The sequence below is a fragment of the Panthera uncia genome, chromosome E1, assembly GCF_023721935.1.
Source record: "Panthera uncia isolate 11264 chromosome E1, Puncia_PCG_1.0, whole genome shotgun sequence".
Classification (NCBI taxonomy): Eukaryota; Metazoa; Chordata; class Mammalia; order Carnivora; family Felidae; genus Panthera; species Panthera uncia.
The window spans coordinates 36673547-36694212 of NC_064814.1; the positions used below are offsets into that span (position 1 = coordinate 36673547).

General features: G+C 39.0%; 1 protein-coding gene across 4 annotated transcripts in view; it reads right to left on the reverse strand.

Annotated features, from left to right (window-relative positions):
* Positions 1 to 20666, reverse strand: part of AP2B1 (adaptor related protein complex 2 subunit beta 1) — a 134207-nt gene that overhangs the window by 70244 nt on the left and 43297 nt on the right. For all 4 annotated transcript variants that reach the window (XM_049636588.1, XM_049636589.1, XM_049636586.1 and 1 more), the window contains exons 7-12: positions 19449 to 19670; positions 18129 to 18249; positions 17904 to 17999; positions 10505 to 10620; positions 9851 to 10016; positions 8053 to 8151 (exon numbers count right to left, since the gene is read on the reverse strand). In XM_049636588.1, coding sequence (XP_049492545.1) covers positions 8053 to 8151; positions 9851 to 10016; positions 10505 to 10620; positions 17904 to 17999; positions 18129 to 18249; positions 19449 to 19670 — 820 coding nt within the window. The remainder of the gene's footprint in view (positions 1 to 8052; positions 8152 to 9850; positions 10017 to 10504; positions 10621 to 17903; positions 18000 to 18128; positions 18250 to 19448; positions 19671 to 20666) is intronic.

Sequence of the window (20666 nt, forward strand, 5' to 3'; positions counted from 1 at the left end):
AAATTAACTCCTTGAGACAGCCTTGGAACATCAAAATAATTCTTTAAAAAAATTTTTTTTAACGTTTATTTTTGAGAGAGTGAGCAAGGGTACATGCGTGTGAGCAGGGGAAGGGCAGAGATAGAGGGGGAGGGAGACACAGAACCCGAAGCACGCTCCAGGCTCTGAGCTGTCAGCACAGAGCCTGATGCAGGGCTCGGACTCACGAACCATGATATCATGACCTGAGCCAAAGTTGGACACTTAACCGACTGAGCCACTCGGGTGCCTCCCCCAAAAATGTTTTTTAACTGCTATAAACATCAGCAGAATTATTCATGAAATTGATTTTAAAAATATTTCACCCATACCTTCTTTCTTCATTCAAATATTTATTAAGTATCTCCTATGGAGACACTGGCTAGGCCCTGGAAATAAAGAGATAAGACACATAGTGCCTGACTTTAACAAGTCCAGAATACTAATTACTACAATATAGTATGAGAGGTACTACTATCTAAAATAATAAATGACTGTTAAGGAGAGCATGGAACTAAACATTTCCCAAAGGGGTGACCTTTTAATTTAGTGGTCTTGTTTTTTCTGTGGTAGTTTTAAAATAATTTTTATTCATACTCATGGCTAAAAAAAAATTCATCAATGCCACATCACAATTAGAAGTTTGTAACATATCGGAGTGCCTGGGTAGCTGCCAGTTGAGCGTCTGACTCTCGATTTCTGCTCAGGTCATAATCCCAGGGTCATGGGATTGAACCCCCTGTCAGGCTCCCCACTAGGTATGAAGCCTGCTTGGGATTCTCTCTCTCTCTCTCTCTCTCTCTCTCTCTCTCTCTCTCTCTCTCTCCCTCTGCCCCTTTCCCCTACTCATGCTTGCTCTCTCAAAAAAAAAAAAAAAGTTTGTAGTACAAAAATAAGTCTCTGGGGCACCTGACTGACTCAGTTGGTAGAGCACATGACTCTTGATGATGGGGTTGTGCATTCAAGCTCCACACTAAGTGTGTAAAAACAAAATCTTTAAAAAAATAATTTTTTTGTGTGTCAGGGACAAAATCTTTAAAAATATGTATATATTTTAATAAAAATAAATAAAAATTTTAAATCTCCCCAAACATCCAACCCTTCCCCACTTTACATCCCCAGGATAGCCATTTTAACAGTGTGGTTATGTGTCCTTCCAGAGAGCTAAGCATATATATATCCATTTTATATAAAACCAATTTCACATTATATATACTCCTCTGCAAGGTATTTTCCACACTGGCATATACTGGGGAAGTATATACAGCACTGCAACATTATTTACTAGTGCCCTATCAATGGACATTTAGGTTGTTGCCTCTTTCTCCCTCCTTCCTGCCATTCATGCATTCATTTATGTGAACATCACAAAGTAGCGATAAATATCCTGGTATCTACCTCTCAGAGTATGTCTATATGATGGCATTCCAGCTGTTTTAGTGCCACAACAGTAAGTCGCTGTTTCAGTATCTGTATTTAAAATACACATACAAAAATGTTTTCTTCAAAACTAGGCCAATTTGAGGGCTTCCACGTGAGTTTCTAAGTAAGCAGATAAATTGGTTCATGAGTTAGCCACTTAAGGCACTTAACACCCTGCTTAATAAATACTAGCAGTGACCCCAATGGTTTTGACTACATGGTTTCCTATGGTTATTCTTAGTCATGTATTGTTTAACTTGTGCCCACAGTAGACCACTGGTTAAAAACAAGAAAGCGTAAGGGTGCGCCACTGGGTGGCTCAGCTGGTTAATAAGCGTCCGACTTTGGGTCAGGTCATGATCTCATGGTTCTTGAGTTTGAGCCCCACACTGGCCTCTGTGCTAATAGCTCAGAGCCTGGAGTCTGCTTCAGATTCTGTGTCTCCCTCTCTCTGCCCCTCCCCCGCCCACTCACTCTCAAACAAATAAAAATTTTAAAAAGCATAAGGAACACTGCAATACGGCAAGTTAGTTAACAGAATATCAAAATGGTAAATATAACTCAAGAGAATATTGATCACATTCATAGGTTGTGTTACATAGCATATAAAAATGTTTGTAGTGTTTGAAATGCCAGGGTTAAAAAAGGGAAACAGTGATAATATTCAATTTACATAAGTTGTTTTGTTTTTGAGAAGTCCGGTAATTGGTTTATAAATAGGCTGAAATCTCCTTACTTATTTTACTTGGAAACAAAGTTTGAACATCAAAAAACATAAGTAAGTTGACTTTTTTTAATGTTTATTTTTAAGAGAGAGTGCCCACACGCGCATGAGCTGGGGAGGGGCAGAGAAATAGACAGAAGATCCAAAGCAGGCTCCCCACTGACAGCAGAGAGCCTGATGTGAGGCTTGAACACACGAACCGAACTGTGAGATCATGACTTGAGCTGAAGTCTGACGCTTTAACTGACTGAGCCACCCAGGCACCCGAAACAAGTTGATTTTTTAAAAGAATAGACTACCAGTTTTTTGACGTATCAGGTCAGGAAAGCAATCCCCACCCCAGCTTTTGTTGATACATAAAAGTTAAATCTTAATTTATATATTCAATCCCCAAAGCACACCATTTAAAATTTGTATACTAATTATGCTTTTTATTATACACAATTAAAATGAATACTGCACATTACTTGCCCAGGAAAATTCAGTCTTCTGTCTTCATAGATTAGTAATATTGTTGAGGTATTAAACTATAATACAATTTAATAATGTATGGATGAAAACTGACTACTTTTTACTTCAAATTATTTCTCTCTTCCATTATGTACATACTTAACCAAATGCAAAATTAATTAATTAATTCCTGTGGGGATTCACAAAACTATGTACATCTATGATAGAAGTTTGGAGTCTCCCTATACTCCACAAATTCAAAACACGGCAATAAGGCAAAATGCTGCATATAGAATCCCTGAATTAAAGGGTGTATGCACCGTAAATCTTTATAGACACACACTTTAAAAATATGGTCCTATGAGAAATGAGTGCAAATTTTCCAAAGCCTGAAGCTAAAGAACAGGCAAGGATCTTCACTGTTCGAATGTTGCTATTCTGAGGGCTGATTTGTTAGGCTTACTGTAAGCTGGTCAACACTGCCTCACTATTTATACGGAGGCCACAATAAATCAGGCCCAGTCAAGACATGTGACATAAAAATCGAAACTTTTTATGATTTTAAGGTGCCATTCCATGTTTGGTGATTCGGAAAATTTGGTTTTGGATCTGCTTTTCTGTTAGCCCCCCTAGTTCCTGGCCAGGATCTGGGAAAATAGTACATTTCTTTCTTTTTTTTTTTTTTAGTCATCTTTATTGAGATAAAACTGACATATAACATTGTTTAAATTTCAGATGTACAATATGTTGTTTGGTATGCTTATATATTGCAAAATAATTACTGGTGTAGCATTAACTAATATATTCATCATGTCACTTAATTACCATTTCTTTCTTGTAGTGAGAACATTTAGGATCTATTCTTTTAGCAACTTTCAAGTATATAACACAGTAGTAACTATAATCATTATGATGAGCATTAGATCCCTAGAACTTATCCATCTTCTAACTGGAGGCTTGTATCCTTGACCACTATCTCCCCATTCCCCATCACCCCCCAGCTCCTGGTAACCACCATCCTACTCTGTTTCTATGAATTTGGCATTTTTATGTTGCACGTATAAGTGAAACCAACAGTATTGGCTTTCTTTACCTGACTTATCTTCCTTAGCATAGTGCCTGTGGGGTCCATCCATGTTGTTGCAAACCACAGGATTTCCTTCTTTCTCATGGCAGAGTAACATTCTATTGTGTGTGTGTGAGTATGTATGTGTGAATACCACATTTTTTATTACCAGGAGTATGACTGTTTTTTTTTTTTAATGTTTGTTTATTTTTGAGAGACAGAGACAGAGACAAAGCATGAGTGGGGGAGGGGCAGAGAGAGAGGGAGACAAGAATCTGAAGCCGGCTCCAGGCTCTGAGCTGTAAATACAGAGCCTGATGCGGGACTCAAACTCATGAACTGTGAGATCATGACCTGACCCAAAGTCGGATGCTTAACTGACTGAGCCACCCAGGTGCCCCAGAAAAATAGTACATTTCCAAAAATTTAAGAGCTTCCAAAATAATTCTTACCAGGCATGCTCTAAAACAGTAAACTGTACTATGCATCAACATTGTAACATACCAGGAAAGTCACTCAGTGGCAGATTCTAGGGCCACATCACAGAAATTTTCATTATGTCAGGATCAGGCCCAGGAATTTACATTTCCAGCAAGCAGCACAGGTGATTTTGATGATGGTGTTCTCTAGCTCATAGAGAAGTCTTCATCTTAATTTTTCTTGAATATACTATACAGGGTAATTATTAAAGTCTGGACACTTCTGTGTGTATTCTTAACTGATTGCTCTATAGCTACCAAAGCAGAGAAGACAAACCTTTGAAATGAAGCCTTGGATTCAAGGGTTCATTTTCTTTTCCTGTAATAATATTTCTAATTAACCACCATTTTATTTAAAGTTAGAAGCACAGAGGCACCTGGGTGGCTCAGTCAATTGAGAGGCTGACTTCGGCCGGCTTCGGATCTCATGGTTCTTGAGTTCGAGCCCCATATCGGGCTCTGTGCTAACAGCTCAGAGCCTGGAGCCTGTTTCGAATTCTGTGTTTCCCTCTCTCTGCTCCCTCCCCACTTGCACTCTGCCTCTCTCTCTCTCAAAAATTAACATAAAAAATGGTTTTATTTAATAAAAATGAAGTTAGAAGCATAAATATTTCACATTACTTCACTGAATTATCAGCACAGGTTAAAAAAACACACACACAAAAGAACCCAGTATTAATTAACTCTATTGTTGAAATGGGAAAGGAACAGTATTAAAAAGAAATTTGCTCAGGCACGTCTCGAACCAGGGATGTAGCAGAAATAGAACTCCCATCACCCAATTCAAATGAACACAACTTAGGGATGCTTGGGTGGCTCAGTTGTTTAAGCATCTGACTTCGGCTCAGATCATGATCTCACGTTTTGTGAGTTCAATCCCAGCATCAGGCTCTGCACTAGAAGTGCAGAGCCTGCCTAGGATTCTCTCTCACCCCCTCTGTCTCTGTCCCTCCCGGACTCAGGCTTTGTCCTTCTCTCAAAATAAATCAACTTAAAAAAAAATTTAAAATAAATAAACTTAATTAACACAACTTAGCAGATCACACTGCCCTCAACTGAAATTGGTACCTAATAAGTTATTAGGTTCCTAATATCGGTACCTAACAAGTTATTAGGTTCTTATTTCACAAACTTGGAGGGTAGGGGTGGAGGGCACAAAACAGAGAAAAAAACTTCCAGTGGAAAAGACTTATATACCAATGTGCTGTTCTTTTATGCTAACTCCTCAGATCTCATTAACTGGACAGAAAAGGGTTGGCTAGAAAAACTGCTTAATAATTATTTACAACCAAATATGAAATAATCACCTACAATGATCTTAAAACCACTAAGTTCACTTGCATGTACTGGCTTATGCACAATAGTGCTTCAGAGAGGTAAAGCGAGGAGTACGCAGTCTCAAAGTCATCCCTGACCTTCAGGCTAGAGAAGCAGCACAGCATGATAGATAAGAGCAAAGACTCTGGAGCCAGGCTACCTGGGTTTGACTCCTCACTCTGCTACATACTTAACTGGGCCTATGTCTCAATTTCCTCATCTATAAAATAGGAATAATAACAGTATCAACCATTACTGAGATTAAATTAACATGTAAAGTCCTTACAAGAATGCCTGGTACATAGTAAGCCCAACAAAAATGGTTATTATTAAAGATTTTATACTAGTCCTTGTACAAAAAGTCTCAATCAGGAATATCTGATGGTCTACTTATACCCTGCCCTAGTCCCAGAAAAGGACTTAGCAAAGCTTCCAAAAATGCATCCAGGACTAGAGAGCATAAATCAGAACTAGAAACAGAAAAATGCATGCCACAATGACCTACACATTTTCTACAAGAGATCCTTAAATTTGACTCTAAAGTTTCCAACTCATATGAACACGAAATCTAGTTACATAAGCCATTCAGAGGGTCAGTTAACTACATACCTACCAATGCTTAGGAGAATCCAAAACTGGTTAGGAATTTGTTTGATGGAACCTCATAAAGAAAAAAAAACATATAATGGAATAACAAATGACTTTGACAACAGATCCAAATAGGATAGTTTCTCATGACAACCCTACTATTAGATGAATGTATCGGTATAATTTAGTAAATGTAACTTAATTAAGGGTCAGGTACAATGCAGTCTAGATAACCAGCTCTCTACCAGTCTGGCTTGATTCAGTGGCAAATTTTATCTGTAAGAACAGAGAGTCCTTGTATTATTTAAGCAATCCTCCCTAAACACTTTATCTCAGGCAAATTTTGATAAATAACAGGAGATAATCTGACAAGAATCCAAAATACAGCTCTCTTGTGACGCCTTTGAAATACAGACCCATAGGCCTTCAACAGACAATGGAGATGGAGATAGGGTTGAGAACCGGTGACTACAATGGAACCTACCAAGGACACTTGCTTGATTTTAAGACTATCCCTATCTAGAGATAAGCAGAGAGAGAGAGCAAGGCCCAAATTCTCTTTAGAAACTTGTTGTAAATCCACCTTAACACAGATACAAGTGGGTGATCAAGGGTCTACACTAAGAAGTCTAGAAGGCTCGGGCACTGGGGTGGCTTTGTTGGCTAAGTGGCTGACTTTGGCTCAGGTCGTGATCTTGAGATCCTTGAGTTGTAGCCCTGCATCGGGCTCTGTGCTGACACCTTAGAGCCTGGAGCCTGCTTTAGCTTCTGTGTTTCCCTCTCTCTCTTTCTGTCTGCCCCTCTCCCATTCACGCTTTCTATTTCTCTCTCTCAAAAATAAAGATTAAAAAATTAAAAAAAAAAAAGCCTAGAATGCTTAATTCAATACAGGAATTAAATAACCACTGCCTTGATGGTTATAGAAATTGCTTTGCTTCAGGCAAAGGAAGATGTTTAAAAGGGAATTTTTTTTTAAAGAAACATTTCAAAGAATGCTTACAGATATATATTAAAAGATGTAAAATTAATAATAGGAAAGATAACAGATAAAAGTACTATGAAAAGATTTCAAATTTTGATTATCTACCACTATAGAGATGAATAAGAAAAATGGTAAACTGAGTATCTAAATCTGATTCCATGTGTCGACACACACCTGAACTTCTGACAGCCTGCTATAGCCAGCCAGTTCTCAAATTCAATTAAGAACATAACGAAATTATGATGAATTGATGATTGCTATACTAGTTACACTAGATAAAATAATTGTTTTGATTTCTGTGGACCTAAAATGGTGACAATACATCTGTGGCCTCCAGTTGCCACATTTCTGAAATCAAACTCATCCTAGGGAGGACCAAAAATATCGAATAATTAAGGAGGCAGCATAAGCACTTTGAAATTACTTAAAGAGAAAGGCAATCAATTCTAGAAGGTAGAAAGAACAATATCGGAGACCTTTGTTGAGGCATTTACCAATATTAAATCATTGTACTTTCATTTAGAAGGTGAAATTAAGTCACCCAGAAGGAGTGAGACTTAAGTGAGTCACCCAGTACTGTGAGACTCAATGTCATTTTCACACTGTAGGTCATTCATTAAAAGTAAAATATCTAAGTTAAGCCCATCTAAGTTCAACAGAAACTGGAGCCAGTTCATTTAAAAGGCACCGAACTATATTCGATGTTATATGTATAAGAGGCACTATTGTTATATTTTAACAGGATCTAAAGACTGCGCCCTTTCCAATTAAAATCTTCCCAAATGAGGGGTGCCACACTGGCTTAGTCAGTGGGGCATGTGACTCTTGACCTTGGGGTTGTGAGTTCAAGCCCCAACTTGGGCATAGGGCCTACTTAAAATAATAAGTGAATAAATAAGTAAAAATAAATAAACAAATCCCCCCAAATTGAATCTTCTCAGAGTTTCATGATTTCCTCAATATAAAAGCAGACAAATCAAACCCATGCTTTTTCTAGATTTCATACCTGTGTTGCCAAACTCAAGACTTGCTGTACCAGCTCCTGTGTTTCTGATGGTTTCTTGAGAAACAGCTTCACTATGGCAGTAAGCAGAGTGAGCTGCACCTATGGGGATGTAATTTAACAGATAAAGTGAAAGGCATTTACATTACTCCCTACCATTATTTCCAAAGTAGTGCTTACCCATCTACGAATTACTACCTGGTCTTTCTAAGCCTGGGTGCCTCAGCCAGTGGAGCATCAGACTCTTGGTTTTGGCTCAGGTCATGATCTCAAGGTTTGTGAATTTGAGCCCAGCATCGGGCTCCACACTGGCAGTACAGAGCCTACTTGGGGTTCTCTTTTTCCCTCTCTCTCTCTGCCCCTCTCCCTACTCATTCTCTCTCTCTCTCAAAAATAAATTAATTAAAAAAACAACAACCCAAACTCACTAGCCTCTTGTCCCTAAATTGCATTTTTGGCACAAAAAATTGCTTATTTATTAAATCCTTTATATTCATTTCCACCAAAAGATACAACTTGGGGAGAAATTAGGGAATTATCTGTCATACTAGGGCAAGAGCCAAAAAACAGTAAAACTATGCCAGATCACAGCTAATTAAAAATGGGCTGCTGAAGGGTGCCACGGTGGCTCAGTTGGTTAAGCTCTGGTCATGATCTTGTGGTCCATGAGTTGTCTCTGTGCTGCCAGCTCAGAGCCTGGAGCCTGCTTCAGACTGTCTCCCCATCTCTCTGCCCCTCCCTCACTCACACTGTTTCTCTCTCTCAAAAATAAATAAACATTAAAAAAAATTTTTTTTAATGTAAAAAAAAATATGGGCTGCTGAACCATACACAAAGCTATAGGCTTGTATGCGTTCCTTGTAAAGGTCTATTAAAATTACTATGGTGGGGGCGCCTGGGTGGCGCAGTCGGTTAAGCGTCCGACTTCAGCCAGGTCACGATCTCGCGGTCCGTGAGTTCGAGCCCCGCGTCAGGCTCTGGGCTGATGGCTCGGAGCCTGGAGCCTGTTTCCGATTCTGTGTCTCCCTCTCTCTCTGCCCCTCCCCCGTTCATGCTCTGTCTCTCTCTGTCCCAAAAATAAATAAAAAACGTTGAAAAAAAAAATTTTTAAAAAAATAAAAATAAAAAAATAAAATTACTATGGTGGATTACATACATGACCTTCAATTTGCAATGAGTGCAAATGCCAGGGGAAAAGGGTTTTATAATTTATCTGCTTCTCTGTGCCCACAGTTCCAAGGTCAGGTCTCTCCATTTTGGTAGAGGAGAGACAGAAGATGGGAAGAAATCTAGCTATCCAGAGAATCTTTTCAAACTGCACATGCCAGCCCTCACCCCAGCTCTAAGCGAAAACACCTGCTGGAATGAGCCACAACCATTATGAACAGGAATAGGTCATCATCTTCCAGTGACAGAAAATTAAAAAGTGCTAATTACTGCTCTCAGCCATTAGTTGTTAAAGTGTGGTTCTGGACCACTAGCAGCAGCAGCACCCTGAACCTGGTAAGAAATGAGAATGCTTAAGCCCATCTCAGACCCACTGAGTCAGAAACTCCAAGGGTGGGGCCAGCAACCTAACCTGTGCTTTAACAAACTCTAGGTTCACTAAAGTTTGAGAACCACTGGTCTAAGGCAGATTTGCTCCATAAGAAATCAGCACAATTGAAAAGGTCACCAATTCTCAACACACACACACACACACACACACACACACACACACACACACACGTAAGTGCTCAACCTTTACTTTCCCTGAAAATTTCCCCAAAAGATCTGACACAGGACACAGGTGAGAACTTACCTGGGTGCTTTCATCATGAAAACCTTCCAGGAAGCTCTCCAGTAACTCATCTGCATTGTCAATTCTCTCAGCATATTCTCCCACAATCCAAATCATAGCTGCTCGAGCATCTGGTTCATCCAGCGAGTCTAAGTTCTCACAAAGAGTGGCAATGATGCTTTCATACCTGATATAACAAAATCAACTATAGTTATTGAGGGCACAACTGAGAAGTGTATTTAACAATGAAGGCTAAAAAAAAAAAATGACCAACAAGGTACCCTAAACCAAACCACCAAACTATAAAGGCTTTTGGTTAAGAGAATGCACAGGCTCGGGCGCCTAGGTGGCTCAGTCGGTTAAGCGTCTGACTTCAGATCGGGTCATGATCTCTCGGTTTGTGAGTTTGAGCCCTGTGTCGGGCTCTGTGCTGAGCCTGGAGCCTGCTTCAGATTCTGTCTCCCTCTCTCTCTGTCTCTCAAAAATGAACATTAAAAAAACTTTAAATAAACAAAAGTTATTTTTCATAAGGTATCCATTTTAATAGGATTTTTAACAAAATATCCTATTATGACCAGTTACATTACAAAGAATAATTTATACCTAGCCAATTTCAAAGTGCCTTACACATTTCCTATATGGTTGGAAGAAGAGGGTAGAAGTATTTGTACATACTTGTTGGGGTATTTCCGAAAGATGTCCCTGATGACAACAATTGCCTCTTGGACCACATAATTTACTTTGGTCTGGATGAGATCAAGCAATGTGCTCACACAGCGCTCTGCAGATTGCTATGAAGAGGAACACAATAAATGATAAGTCAGACGATCTCTCCAATAATGCAACCTCAATATAAAAATAGCTTTGTGACATACATGTACACCAACTAAGCTAAACTAAAAGATCAGGCACCTAATTTGACCAAGCTACACTACAGGCTAGGCTATCTGATGGAGATACACAGAATTTCCAGATAAACCCCAAATTTTATTCATTGCAAAAATATACTTGACAAACGAGTTGGATCAAATGATAATTGTATCATCTTGGATAGCCACGAGAATAGAAATGAGAAGAAAGAATTATGTCAAGGTAGGAGGAAAGAATAAGCCAAGGTAGATCTTTATCTGGAATTCATGGCTTTAAACCTCTTGAAATGAGGGGTGCCTGGCTGGCTCAGCTAGAGGAAGAGCATGCAACTCTTGATCTCAGGGTAATGAGTTCATGGCCCATGCTGAGTGTACAGATTACTTAAAATTAAAATCAACCAATAAAACAAACTTCCTGAAATGAAACTGCCAAATTGCATATGTGCATATAAGCATATTTTCCAGGGAGAGGATTCATAGCTTTCATTATATTTTCAAAGTTATCTGTGGCTCAAAAAACTCTTAAGGAAAATTTGCCATCTTTTGAACTATCTAACTGAAAGTCTATGGCCTCAGATAAACTGCAATTTTCCACAGCCTTTAGTTCATTTATAAAATAGAATTGGATCTATTAACCTTTTATTAATGAAGGGAATATGGGAGAATACAAGTGATAAAACTAATGTACTAAAACTCTAGCTCATAGTTTTTTAAAATTTTTTTAGCGTTTATTTATTTTTTGATAGAGACAGAGCATGAGTGGGGGAGGGTCAGAGAGAGAGGGAGACACAGAATCCGAAGCAGGCTCCAGGCTCTGAACTGACAGCACAGAGCCCGACGTGGGGCTCGAACCCACAAACTGTGAGATCATGACCTGAGCTGAAGCTGGACGCTTAACCTGCTGAGCCATCCAGGCGTCCCTAGGTCATAGTTTTTAAAAAGGGAAAGGTTTCGGACAAGAGACCCTAAAAATCAAAGCTTAAAATTTATCATATCTCATGATGCACTCTGATGGGTCACTCCATTAGATGCCTCTTGATAAGATGCAATAGAAAGTACACAGCATCAAAGGAGATACTTTTGCCTAACACTGAACATGAACATTACCAACCCTCTAGATTTAATTATTTACAGGGGATGACAGAATGAGATAAACAACATCACTAAACTACACCAGCAAAATCCAGACTCTGGAAAACTGTATAAACCTAATGATATAATCACTTCAATACATGGCACCTCAAGTAAGTAAGACTTAAGAAACATAGTAACCAAATGCAACATGTGAATCTTCTTTAGATTTTGATTTGAACAAGCCAACTGTAAAAAGACAACTAGGGAAAATTGAACATGTTCTGGGTATTCAATGAGATAAAGGATTATTGTTAGTTGTTGGGTATAGTAATGGTATCATGACAATGTATTTTTTTAGGGACATACTCTATTAGATATACACATTAGACTACTTTTGTAAGATCATATCTGGGATCTATATTAAAATACAATAGCACTTGGGGCACCTGGGTGGCTCAGTCGGTTGGGCATCCGACTTTGGCTCAGCTTCATGATCTTTGGGACTCAGCCCCATGGTGGGCTCTGTGCTGACAGCTCAGAGCCTGGATCCTGCTTTGGATTCTGTGTCTCCCTCTCTCTCGGTTCCTCCTTCACTCGCAATCTGTCTCTCTCTCAAAAATAAAGAAAGAATAAAAAAATTAAAAAAAAAAATACAGTAGCACTGGGGCACCTGAGTGGCTCAGTTGGTTAGGGGCCTCTTTATTTTATTATTATTATTATTTTTTTTAATGTTTATTTTTGAGAGAGAGAAACAGAGCACGAGTGGGGGAGAAGCGCAGGGGGAGGAAGACAGGGTCTGAAGCAGGCTCCAGGTTCCGAGCTGTCAGCACACAGCCTGACGCGGAGCTCAAACCCACGAACCACAATATCATGACCTGAGCCCAAGTCGGACGCTTAACCGACTGAGCCACCCAGGTGCCCCGGGTGTCTGACTCTTGATCTCAGCTCAGGTCATGATCTCAGGGTTGTGAGTTCAAGGTTGGGCTCTGTGTTGGGCGTGAAGCCTACTTAAAAAACAAAAATACAATAGCACTTCATTCCCTTGAAGAATAAGGGAGAAGATAAAAACAGCAACATGTTGATACTTGTTCAAAATGGATGATGTGTACATGACAGCTCATTAATCAATTTCACTTTAGTGTATGCCTGAAAACTTTGGAATATAATCTTTTAAAGGTACGAAGTTAAACCACTCCAAGCAATTTAATAAAAACAAAACTGCATCTTAAGGCTATGTGATGATTCTGTTGCACCATGAAATGATTCTGCCATCTTTTACGTATTTTTTCCATTTTTGGATTCTATTTTATTCCTTTTCAGCAATTCCTGTGTGGTTACTGCAACAGCAAAATTAGAAAAATTTATCACATATAAGTTGTGATAAATTATAGAGTATGTAGGATATAGACTGCTATAAGTTCTAAATTATCATAAATAACATTGGGGCGCCTGGGTGGCTCAGTTGGTTAAGTGTCTGACTTCGGCTCAGGTCATGATCTCACGGTTCATGGGTTCGATCCCTGAGTCGGGCTCTGTGCTGACAGCTCAGAGCCTGGGGCCTGCTTCAGATTCTGTGTCTCCCTCTCTCTCCGATCCTCCACCACTCATGCTCTCTCTCTCTCTCTCTCAAAAATAAACATTAAAAATTTTTTAAATTATCATAAATAACACAAATGAAGTGTTTAACACAGAGTTTGATATGAAGTTAACATTTAGTGAGCCCTTTGTATCATTATTATAATAAAGACAAAAGGCTATTTCCCATGATGCATCAATATCTGAGAAATATTTAAGTCTGGAACAGTAATTTTTTTTTAATCTTTATTTTTGAGAGAGAGAGAGAGAGCGAGCGGCGGAGGAACAGAGAGAGAGGGAGACACAGAATCTGAAGCAGGCTCCAGGCCCTGAACCGTCAGCACAGAGCCAAACGCGGGACTCAAATCCACAAACTGTAAGATCATGACCTAAGCCAAAATTGGACACTTAACTGACTGAGCCACTCAGGCACCTCTGGAACAGTAATTTTTGAGCAAATTGTCATCTCAACCATATTGCTTTTGATTAAAGAGGAAAACACAAAACAAAACACCTACCATTAAAGCAGTATGGCAGAAGAACAAGATTAAACATCCAATCACTGTTCAGATAAAAAAAGTCCAGAAACAGAGAAATACAGAATATACACTTACAAAATTTAGTATAAGACAACATTTCCTAACAGTAAGGAAAAGATGGTTTGGTCTGGTGTTTGACCCTCACCCTCATATTTTTCACCAAAATTCCTTCTGTTTTAATTATTGAAAATATTGTTAAATGTAAAAAATAAAATCTTTTCCATAAAAGTAGAAAATAACAGTGGGTTTTATAGAAGTTTGAGGTGAAGCACAATCTTCTAGGTGTACCACTAAAGAACCCCTGACAACAAAACAGAACTCACTACACAAGGAAACGTAAACTTCTGTGAATCGCAACTTCAAATGAAATCAAAAGGAAAACAAATTGGGAAAACAACTGCTACAAAGTGAAGGATTAATATCTTTAATTATAAGAGATTTTTAAAAAATCATTGTGGAAAAGATAACTCATTGGAAAAAGGACATGTCACAGGACATGAACAAGTGATTTCAAATGGCTAATAAATGAAACAATGTTCACCTCCACTAGAGATCAGAAACTTGGTTATAAGGTCCTCTTTATGTCATTATTTGGAAAAAGAGCAGGAACTTTAAGGTCTTACAATAAGAGAAAGGCTAAATAAATTAGAAGCAATCACACATCATGTCTATAATCCACTAAAAATGATATAAAATGCTAATAACACAGAAAAATGTCCATGCCTAATTCAATAAAAAAGGCAGACCACAAAAGTAAATAGCATTTTTAGAATCATCTCATTTTTGTAAAAAGTACACTGGTGTATGAAAGACTAAATAGACAAAGATTTAAAATCATGTCCATATCATCTCTGGGAGGGTAGAACAGGGGTAGGAGAAAACAGTGTTTTATTTTCATTTAAATTAGCTTATATAATTTTATGTAGCAAACACATATGGTTTTCCTAGCAGGAAAAATACATTTGTTTGTTTTTAAATTAAGGGATGAGACACATATCAGTATCTTACCCTGATCTGTAGTAAACACCACAGAACAGAAGACTGGGAAGTGAGAACTTAGTGCCTTAATCTCTCTGAAACAAATAAAATCAATTGACTAAGAAGGACCAGGGGTTTATCTCTTCCTTGAAGAAACAGGTACACCCTGTAAATATATATAACTTTGTCAATCACACCCCAATAAAGCTGGGGGAGGAGTGGAGTAAAATCTACTAAAAAATCAGGCAAAAGATAGGCAAAAGTTATGGAAAAAAACAGTACTATTGGACTGCCTTTCTAATGCTATTTATTGACTGAGCAGCTTACTGCTTAATCTTTAACCTAACCAACTTAATAACAAAATTATACATATTTTTTCACTTCAGAATACTTACAGCAACATAGAAACACCTATCTTTACAGTTATAAAAATACAACTCTAACTCTTAAAGACACCCTAAACTTGCTAGGTAGGCCCTTCTCTCGCAGCTTAGCATTAAACTAATATTCATTTATTTCTCATTTGTCATATCTCTGAAACCAACTACACATTAAAAAAGGTAAGAGGCCCCGAGAGAATGCAGCGGCATTCTTGAATGCAAGCAGCAGCTTGGTTCAGAGGCTATACAGAAAGTCTATTATAATTCCCTCACTGGCTCTTCCCCCTTCCCGTGAATGCTTTATTAGAAACAGACCATCATTTCTTCTCCGGCCCTAATAAGTGTGTTTGGGCTAGGCACCTCTTTCCAACTGATAACCTTCGTGACTGAATCAGGTCTAGAAAAAGTGCTCCAGCAAATCCAGGCAACCTGAGATAAGAGAGCACTTGCTAGAAGGCTGATCTTATGTTTCCCAAGTTCATTCCTCACATGCTCTCATATTCCTACCTGGGCATCCCAAGTCAAAGGAAGAAGTGAAAGCCATCAGAAGTTTATCCCTTCCAGATTATGGACTACTTTCCCATTAGTCACAATACATGGCATTAACAGCCTCTAGGAATACAGATGGAGAACACTTTCTAGTAATTTCAGTGATAAAAAATCTCTTTTAACTTTGGAATGAGAGATAATTTTGTATGACTCTAGAGCTTTGCAAAAGAAGTGAATAAGGTGATGACAGACTGGCAATGAAAAGCACAAAATGACTCTTAATGCTACCAAAATCTCCGAAAATTATCTAACAGTAAATGGGTGGCTATACTTCAGTAAGAAAAGAATGTGAAGAATGGTGACAAAAGAGATGTATCAAGATCCAATAAATAGACTTCCTATTTCTCAGTGGAGTAACAGAGTGCATTAAATATCTGAACTAAGCGATCAGAACCAGAAGTAATTAACTTCTGGTTAAATGATTTATCAATGGTAACTGCACAAAGCAGCACTGTCTTAATAAAAGGAAGGCTAATTAGGAACATGGCTTTCATAGATGCTTCTCTGACACAGCATCTGTTTCCTTCTGTTCCCATGAAGCACTGGACATACTGTGCAAATTATTTTAGTATCCTTGAGAAATCAGATGGTCCAATCCTCTGACTCTAAGCAGAAGTGCATAGAGTCAAGTAGCAAGAACAAATACGGAGTTCCGAATCCACTACATCATAGCGAACAGACGTTTTCATTAATTTCAACAAATTCCTGAATGATGAAAAACAAATGGAGGACAATATGGAGAACAATATAAGCTATAGCCCATTAACACCTACTGGAAGGCTGCAACCAAGCTAAAAATCAATCCCCCCTCTCGGGTCACAGAGAGGCTCTTTCAGAGGACTTCCAAGTAAAAATCAACTCCCTGCCCTAAAGCAGAAACCTGTTCGTCAGCAGCCCTGCCTGTGCTCACAGAAGTCCTGATGATCTTTTCTGTTATCTCATTCTTAAACAATTTAAATGGGCTGTAAATTACTATAAGCATGGTATACACCTCAATTAAAAAATTATATATAGGGGGCGCCTGGGTGGCTCAGTCGGTTGAGCGTCCGACTTCGGCTCAGGTCATGATCTCACGGTTTGTGAGTTCGAGCCCCGTGTCTGGCTCTGTGCTGACAGCTCGGGGCCTGAAGCCTCCTTCTGATTCTGTGTCTCCCTCTCTCTCTGCCCCTCCCCCACTCATGCTCTGTCTCTCCCTGTCTCAGAAATAAATAAACATTAAAAAAAAAAAATTAAAAAAAAAAAATTATATATAGACCTGCAACGGTCACCGTACAATACTCCAGACAATTAAATTTAAACTGCAGAAACAAAACACTGTAAATTCATATTGTCAGAGACTCAAGAAGCTATGGCAATCACACAAAAAGGAATGCTATTAAAGAAGACTAATAACAACAAGGAGCTATGAAGAGAAGCTATATGGAATGATGGCTGTGCAAAGGCCAAAAAAGCAGTAAGCCAGACTGGGGCAAGTGAGAGGACAGAGGACTGAAGAGACAAGGGATTAGGACAAAAAAAGGCTTACACACATTTGATACTATGCTTGAAAAGTTTGGATGGAAGAAGATAGGGATGCAATGAAGACATATAATGCAAGAAAAAAAGAAAGGCCATTATAGAAACTCCAGAAAAAATAAAAGTCTCTACAGGAAAGAAAATACAATCATTTGTATTCTACTGGCCCTAAATATTTGGTCATAATATGCACGGTGAGTTTTCTAACTTTTAGTCAATAGAAAAATAAATGAAGGCATATTATCTCAATTTACAAAGATAATCAATACAGGAGCAAAAAACCTCATGATATAAGTATTGGAGAATAGGATGGTTCAAGTAGGAACAGTGGGGTACATGAAGAATGGTACTTACAGCACAAAGTTAACAGATAATGTGTATAACTGGTAAATCAATAAATACCATTAGCATATTATTTAGAAACATGGGAGTAGTCAAAATAACTGAAACTACAAAGAGATAAAAATGATTCCCTCTGGGAATTTTACCTATGTGCTTTATTATTTTAATAAACTTAAGAAACCCATTTTAAAGAAAGGAGTGAAGAGAACACTCCGAATCCTGTAATGTGATCACAACTACACTAGACACTTGCCTCCACTTTGATGGCACACCGCCCAATGGCCCGCACAGCTTTGCGAACAAAGTCAACATCCACCTCTGTGGCATATTCCTTTAATTCTGCCAGAACCTGTTAAAAATCCAGGAAGTAGAAAATCATTAAGGATTCTCAAAAAGCAATTTCATGGCCTTGCTTTTTCTGAAGGCCAGACCTTAAGATCTACGTGATTTATAAACCTGAGTCTGCTTTACATCTGACCTGAGCAATGTTGGCTTGGGATGCCAAACGAATCATGATGTCCAATTTCTCTAGTTTAACATAGATGGGATCATTGTACTTCACAAAGAAGACTTTGATTTCCTGCTTCAAGATTTCAGGCCTGCGGTACACAGAAACACAAGATAAGGAAGGTGAGGCATATATTGACATGTCCTTTTAAGTCTGTATTAATATCTAATCTGTGTCTCTCTGCTCTCTACTCACTCCTCCCCATCCCCAAAACCTCACAAACTTCCTGTACATCCCTCTAACCAGTTCCCCTTTTGGTAGAAATTTTTTAAGGGTTAGGGTACATACTGCTAAGAACTGCTGGAAGAACAATCTGGCTCTAAACTACAGCCTGAACTGTATGAAGCAGGCACAAGCTGGTATACTATTAAGAAGCCCTTCAGAAAACAACTACATTGGAGAGCAGCACTATGTATTTATCACAGGGACACTCCAAAAACAACTATTAGCCTCCTCACCCTGGACAAGCTGCTTAGCCATTCAACATTTTCATTTCCATACATTAAAAAGAACTTAGTGGGGGGGGGGGGGGAGGGTGCCTGGGTGGCTCAGCTGGTTAAGCATCCAACTTTGGCCCAGGTCATGGGTTTGAGGCCCATATCCGGCTCTGCGATGACAGCTCAGAGCCTGGAGCTTGCTTCAGATTCTGTCTCCATCTCTCTCTCTCTCTGCCCCTCCCCGCCCCACTTGTGCTCTATCAAAAATAAACAAACATTAAAACAACAACAGCAGCAACAACTTAGGGGCGCCTGGGTGGCTCAATCAGTTGACATACGACTCTTGATATCGGATCAGGTCGTGACCTCACGGTTCATGGGATCAAGCCCTGTGCTGGGCTCTGAGTTGACAGCGTGGAGCCTGCTTGGGATTCTCTCTCTCCCTTTCTCTCTGCCCCCCCTGCACACATACTCTGTCTCAAAAATAAATAAATAGGGGTGCCTGGGTGGCTCGGTCGGTTAAGCGTCCAACTTCGGCTCAGGTCATGATCTCACTGCTCATGAGCTCGAGCCCCGCATCGGGCTCTGTGCTGACAGCTCAGAGCCTGGAGCCTGTTTCGGATTCTGTGTCTCCCTCTCTCTCTGATCCTCCCCCATCCATACTCTGTCTCTCTCTGTCTCAAAAATAAATAAACGTTAAAAAAATTTTTTAAAAAAAGTGTGATCTTTAAAAAAATAAAAATAAACACTTTCTAAAAATAAAAATCAATAAAACTTAACACTCTAATATTGATATTATTAAGCTTAATTCAAAATCACAAACACTTTAATCACCAATTCTTGGTTTCCCAACCTTTTCTGGACAATTAGATTGATATTCCTCAGGGCGACGTACTGCACCTCTGGCTCCCCAGACAGCAAAGTGACAAGTGGAGGGGCCAACTTCTTCAGCAGCATATTGTAGTAGTCAGAGTCCTTGGGTAACAACTCCAGAAACTTCATCAGGACTTTTACTGCTGAAAGCACCACTGCCGAGTTGGCATGAGATAGCCGGGGAGTCACACGCTCACAGATGCTGAGGAGAAAAAAGGAAAATTAATATCTTGAATTAAAATTTCTTTGTTCAATCCAGTCCATGATGTAATGTGTCAGAGTACCTTGGCCCCAGTATCAAGAAACTAGAGAATCAGGAAAGTCAAAGCTCCATGTGTAAACAGAACTGGGATCCTATACTGCAGCAAACTACAGGCAAACTACAGGCAGAGCAGAGACATCAGAAGACCTCAGGAAACCAGCAATAAGGGATGCTCAAACTGCAAGGAAACTAAGCAATACCCAAAATACTTGAGGCTCACACCACTTACCTTCCTGTTTTATGGTCGTCGGTCTCCCCATATTCCATAAGGGCTTCCTGCCTCACAGACTATTTCTCCTCAACTTATAGGATGTCAAATTAAGTTTTAAGAGTTACTTCATAGTGAGAGATGCCAACCATCTGTCACTGAAGGTGTCATTATATGATGCAGAAGGAAGGGAGTTGACCAGGAAAACTACTCAACTCCTTGCCTTCATGATTAAGGAAATCTCTGAAAAAGTTTGTAAGTTACAGAACACCACTGCAATATTCTCCCATACGTTTCCCCCATTCTCCTAGCCCCTGCTACCTATGCTTAAAGGCTTCACTAAATCTTGAGTATTTAATTATCTGTTGAGGGTTCTTCAGAAATTAACCTAATTTTGATAGCTCTTGGTCAACATGAGAGGTGAGCTGATTATATGCAGTTAAGGATTCAAGGTAATTAAGTTGGGATCCTCTCCCTTCCTCCTATATCTAATTGGCTGACTCTCTGACCTCCCTCAGCTCTTGGGTCTTTACACAAAAGCCACCTTCTCAGCAAGGCCTTTCTTGACCACCCTTTGATAAAACACAATTCCTCGTCCGCAAATGCCCAGCATTTTTTAGATCTCCTCCCTACTTTATCTTTCTCATTAGTACTTATCAGGCTCTGATTTATATTATATTATATTAATTATATTATATTAATTATATTATATTAATTATATTATATTA